At 31.2% G+C, this 6,428-nt stretch overlaps 1 protein-coding gene across 1 annotated transcript; it reads left to right on the forward strand.

Moving 5' to 3' along the window:
• The first annotated feature begins 2,876 nt into the window (after positions 1-2,876).
• Positions 2,877-5,069, forward strand: LOC147808012 (uncharacterized protein F54H12.2-like). Its single transcript, XM_087166824.1, has 3 exons — positions 2,877-3,216; positions 3,355-4,061; positions 5,052-5,069. Exons 1-3 carry the CDS (start codon positions 2,877-2,879, stop codon positions 5,067-5,069), a joined length of 1,065 nt encoding a protein of 354 aa, XP_087022950.1.
• The last annotated feature ends 1,359 nt before the right edge of the window (positions 5,070-6,428 follow it).

The following is a 6,428-nucleotide window of genomic DNA, read 5'->3' on the forward strand; positions in this document are numbered from 1 at the left end:
AAGTCAGTAGACAGGTCTGCTGACTTTCTAGACCAGGTTGTGTGCAGTGTTCACGATTTCAATGAGTCTTGCTTGGACTTACATGTGGAGAATATTGCTGTGGATTTTAATAATGAACTAAGTGAACGAAGGCTGTTTAGACAATCCCTTAAAGACTTTTTGTGTGAAGCTTTTTTAAGAGAAATTAAATTAGATACTTTATTAACTGCTGCTAAAAATGATTTTTGCAAATAAAATAACTTAAGTTTTAAAATATTTTGTTGTTATTTTTATATTTTGTAAAAATTACTGTGAACTTTTTTTTTTCAGAGGAAACGAGATTTCTTTTTTTCAGCAGGCATGAATTTTCTTTTTCAAAATAATACTTTTTTCAAGTTCTTAAAATAGAAGAAGAAAAAATTATTGCTGTAATACAATAAGGAAAACTATTTTATACTTAAATAGGTATTATTATTTAATTTTATAGAAATTATTGTATACCATTATTTTTTAAGAATGTTTATGAGTGTTAATTTTAACTCTTAGAATTAAATTGTTATCAAAGAAAAAAAAATCTGATAATTTCTAAACAATTTTTGAAATAGATTATGAATCGTTTACTTTCATCTGTTTATACGAAACCTGGAGATCCAGGAAGTTTTGGAGGTGTAAATGCTATTTATAATTCTGTGAAAGGTAAGGTGAAGAAAAGCGACGTTAAGAAATGGTTGGAGACTAAAGATTCTTATACTTTACATAAACCAGTGAGGCATAAATTTAAACGTAATAGAGTGATTGTTGGAGGTATAGATGAACAATTTCAAATTGATTTAGTTGACATGCAATCTTTAGCGAAATTTAATAATGGATATAAATATTTGTTAACTTGTATAGATTGTTTCTCAAAGTATGCTTGGGCTATTCCTATTAAAGACAAATCAGCCAAAAATGTATTGCCAGCTTTAAAAACTATTTTTAGAGAAAGAAAACCTGAGAAACTGCAATCAGATAAAGGAACAGAATTCACTAATAAACTTATACAGCAGCATCTTAAAAATTTAGGAGTTCATTTTTTTACAACGAATAATGAAACTAAAGCAAGTATTGTTGAGAGATTTAATCGCACTTTAAAAACGAAGATGTGGAAATACTTTACAGAATTCAACACGAAAAAATACATTGATGTCCTTTCTAAATTAATCCATAGTTATAATCATACAAAGCATAGAAGTATAAAAATGGAACCAGCCTCAGTGAACATCGATAATCAGAAACAAGTTTGGAATAATTTATATAGCGACAATGTGAATATTGATAAACCTGTTTTTCAAGTAGGTGACACTGTTCGCATTAGTAAATCAAAACTTACATTTGAGAAAGGATATGAAAATAATTGGACTCGAGAATTATTTGTCATAGATAAAATAGTTCATCGAAATCCTGTAGTGTATAAATTAAAAGATTTAAAGAATGAAGCAATAGAAGGTACTTTTTATGCAGAAGAATTACAAAAAGTAGTCAACTCGGGCTATTATCCCGTAGAAAAAGTTATCAAAAAGAGAAAGAAAGGAGGAAGCACGGAATATTTTGTTAAATTTCTAGGTTATCCTGAAAAGTTTAATGCCTGGGTGAGTGATATTCAAAAAGTATAAATAGTGAAACTTAACCTATGAAAACTCATTCTCAAAAATGTCTTTCTATGTGACGTTACCCTCTGATAGCTCCATGCAGTTTTTTCCTAACAACAAAATTTCCCATTTTAAGACGCAGTTACCGATACCAGTTAATCTAAAAGGGGAATGGGAAGTAGGCCTATCTGAAATCATCTATCCGCATTCTTGGCTGAACGTAAATGAAAGTAACAATTATTTTCATTACAAGATAAGTAACGGTAATATCATATCGACTGCGAGGCAAACAATTGATGTGGGGTGTTACGAATCAATGTTCGATATTGTATCAGCTATACAACTTGCTTTACCTAAAAATCCTAGTCGATTTACTATAAATTACAATAAAGCTACGAAACGAGTTAAAATTAACGCCGTTCAAGGTTGCAGTCTTCATTTAGAAAAGTTAGGTGAATTGTTAGGATTCCAACCTGATGCAGTCATTACGGGTAACCGGAGAAGCGAATTAGTGGCTGATGCGTGGTCTAATTTTTCCGTTTTTTACGTCTACTCAGATTTAATTTCACCACAAATTGTCGGAGATACGCAAGCTCCTTTACTGCGGATCGTTCGAATAAAAGGGCATGATGGTGAAACAATCAGCCAGTATTATGATAGACCTCAATACTTACCTTTAACGAGACACTCCTTTCAAACTATCCATGTGGAGCTCAGATTGAATTCAGGTGATTTCGTACCTTTTGAAAGTGGTAAAGTGATTATAGTTTTACATTTCCGCATGAGACAAATACTATAAATAGTACGATGCGTTTTTTGAATCATTCATTTGAAGAGAAGACGTCAAGATGAGTGTACCGTACGTTTGTTGTGCTGAAAAATTCGAAGATCATTATGCGAGTCAAATTGGCTCGGGTTTGCCCTATTATAAAGGTGTTAATTTCCAAAAGGGCTATGGACTTGGTGGTATATTTCGTCGATTATTTAGAGCAGCGCTACCCTTTTTAGTAAGAGGTGGTAAAACTATTGGAAAAGAAGTTTTAAAAACAGGAACTCGAGTAGCATCTGATGTATTATCTGGAGAAAACTTTGAGGAAGCCGTCAAAACAAGAACTAAAGAAAGTGGAAAAAATCTAGCACAAAAAGCGATTGATAAAGTGCAGTCTATGGTCGGGAAAGGAAACTATAAAAGGAAGCGTAAGAAGCAAAAACGATTCATTTCATCTAAAGCACGCAAAGTGAGTGGACGTGATATTTTTGATCCATAAAATGGCATTTTTGTTGAAAGATTCTCCTGAGTGCGTAAAATCGGAATTGGAACTTTTTACTTTACCTGGAACTCAAACAGTTATTCAAGATGGTCAATGGATACAATTTCATCCTCTTTCTAACGTTTTCGATAATGCTCCCGTAGAGTTTCATGTCTCTGGAAGTGTAGAAGATTACATAGATCTCAGTCAAACACAATTGTATGTGAAAGCGAAAATAGTAAAAACGAACAATACAGCTATCACTAAAGATGATGTTATAGGACCTGTGAATTTATTTCTACATTCATTATTTTCTCAAGTAGATGTATCTTTAAACGATCGTACAGTTTCCAATTCGAGTAATACCTATCCCTATAGGGCCTACATTGAAACTCTCCTAAACCATGGATATGATAGCAAAACATCTCAATTAACTGCTGAGTTATTTTATAAAGATTCTGAGGATGGTTTAAATAAAAGAACTGCTTTTTTCAAAGAAAGCGCAACAGTGGATATGATTGGCTGCATTCATTCAGATTTATTTCATCAAGATCGTCTTTTACTCAATTTAGTGGATTTGAAAATAAAACTAATAAGAAGCAAGCCAGAATTTTGTCTACAAGGATCTGAAGGATTTAAAGTAGTATTGGATCATGTCTCTTTATTCATTCGAAAAGTTCGTGTGAACCCTGGAGTGCTTCTTGGTCATGCTAAAGCACTCGAGAAAACAAGTGCAAAATACCCCATTAATCGAGTCCTATGCAAAGTGTATTCGATCCCTAAAGGGAGCATGTCTTTTATTCAAGATAATATATTTTCGGGCCAAATGCCTAAAAAGGTTATTATTGGTTGTGTAGATAATGAAGCTTTTCATGGAACATTGACAAAATCTCCTTTTGATTTTAAACATTTTGATTTAAATTTTATTGGAGTGTATGTAGATGGACAACCTGTCCCCCATAATCCATTGGAACTCAACTTTTCACAAAATCAATACATTCGTGCCTATCAAACTTTATTTGATGGAACGGAACGAATGGGTCAAGATAGAGGAATATTTATTTCCAGAGAAGACTACAGGAACGGAAATACATTATTTGGATTTAATCTCTCCCCAGATCTATGTTCAGGAGAACATTTAAATCTGATTAAGCATAGCAATTTGAGATTAGAACTGAAATTTGCCAAATCACTGGAAAAAACAGTATGCGTAATCGTTTTTGCCGAATTTGAAAATTTGATTGAAATTAACAAGTCAAGAAATATTTTATTCGACTTCGGAAATTGAAGAATGGATGGATTGCAACTATTCAACATTTTATCGCAAGATAAGATAACATCACCTTACTTTCAAGGCGTATATTCAAGAGATACGCTACCGAATCTCCGAGAAAACACATGTGCTATCACGAATTCAGATGACTCATCACAACCTGGGACTCACTGGCTAGCGTTATTTGTGAATGATCAAAGACAGTTAGAGTTTTATGACTCATATGGGAAACCTCCCGGATTTTACAACGTGAATACCGCTTCCTACACGGACGTACTATGGAATTCCAAAGTGTTTCAATCACCTACATCCAATGTATGTGGACAATATTGTATTTACTTTTTACTCAAACGCTGTCAAGGCTATTCTATGTATCATATTTCAAATCAATTATATGTAAATGATTTTCAGATGTATCAATTTGTAAAGAAAAAATATGGTGTAAGATTTGTGTTTAGAAAATAAAAAAAGAATGAAACTAAATCTGGTGTCTCTCATGTCATTATTATAAAATTTTACATTTAAATATTGTTATGTAGGCAATAGTGTAACATTTTTAATTCTTTTTAACAAAATTTTCAGAAAATATTTTTATTATTGATGGAAACTTTTCTAATATTTCAGAAAATAATTTTATTTTTATAAAAAATTTCTATCTTTTAAGAAAATATTTATGATTTTACACAAAAATTTTCTGATTTAAGAAAATATTTTTACTTTTTTGTTAAAAATTTGCTTGTTTCGTAAAAATATTTCAAACTTTTTAAAAAAACTTTCTAATATTTCAAAAAAAATATTTTTATTCTTATAAAAAATTTTCTTTCTTTTAAGAAAATATTTATGTTTTTGCAAAAAGGAAATTTCCAGTTTTTCAGAAAATTCTATCTATTTTTCTAAAATTTTTTGTATTAATTAATAAAGGGTGAAATGTTTCCTTGATAATATAAACTTTTTCACCTGTGAAAAAAATGATCAATAAAGACAAAATACATTTTAATAAAATAAATAAAATTTTATTCAAAGTTTCACCCAAGCACTTCTGCGGGCATACATCATAGGTTTCTTAACAATTTTATTTTTACTATACAATTTTTTATTTACATCTAAATGTGATGGTAATTGAATATCATTTAATGTTTTCAAAAATACATTTCTCCCCACTGGAGCTGATTTTCTATTTCGCAAAAAGTCATTGATAAGATTTACTATATTACTTCCAGGAACAGTTTTATCTTCATGAATAATTTCACCTTTAGCGTTCCAAAGGAGAGATTCATTATTTTTTAAGAATTGGTACATATCTTTAGCTTTTTCTTGAAATCGAACTGGAACAGCAGTTAGAATTTTTCCCTCCAAGTCTTCAGTTTCTTTTTTGATATTTGAAGAGATCTCTTCTGTAGACTCTACTGGAGAATCGTCTAGGTTCGTAATTTCCTCCTGAACGGTTTGAGGTTCTGGTTTATTCGGTCTCGAAATTGAAAAGTGCGTATACTTCAGCAATATTTGTAAATACAGGGTTGCTTTCTCGTCATCTGCTAAGTCCTTTTTCCGTAGAATATTCTTCATTTGTTGATCCAATTGTGATAAGTGTTCCGCAACTTGCCCTCTATCCTCCGGAACCAACACAAATTTCTTACTGTACTCCATGAATTAAAGAACTAATGACAGAAATAGCTGCAGGTAATAAAAATGATAAAAATCCTTCTCCTTTCTGTACAAGAATTCTTTTCTTCTTATACAATGGCAATTTCTTCTTAGAAAGTTTTCTTAAACTTTCTTTATGAGGAGCTAATTTATTTTTCTGAGATTTCGTGAGTGGTATATTACCACACAATACATTCAATACACACTCACACAAAGTTTTTATTTCACTTTTTGAACACTTTTTTAAAAGAGGCTTGCAATGTTTAGTTTTAGAGATCAATTTCATGAGTTCTAATGTTCGCTCATTACATACAGACATCTTACTTTCAAATGATTTGAATTTCGAGTGCTTGTCCTATTTATAGGTGTTGATAAAAGTTGAAAACCTTCAAAAACAATGGTTAAAGTTGTCATCTAATTTCCTTGAAATTCACAGTTGAAATGAAGTTATCGAGGTTGGTACACATAATAAGTATCTCCAGGAAACATACCAGTACGCATGCGTAAAGATTCTTCCGTATCACACTTTAAATCAATGAGTAAATAACCATAAGATTTTGATGTGGCATCAGCATAACATTCTTGAAAAAAATTAACTTTTCGAGGGTACAATTGACGTCCTAAATGTGTAATTTGCGATTGATCTCTACGATT

Source organism: Parasteatoda tepidariorum, chromosome 6 (assembly GCF_982258835.1).
Source record: "Parasteatoda tepidariorum strain Cologne lab strain chromosome 6, Ptep-v5.0, whole genome shotgun sequence".
Taxonomy (NCBI): domain Eukaryota; kingdom Metazoa; phylum Arthropoda; class Arachnida; order Araneae; family Theridiidae; genus Parasteatoda; species Parasteatoda tepidariorum.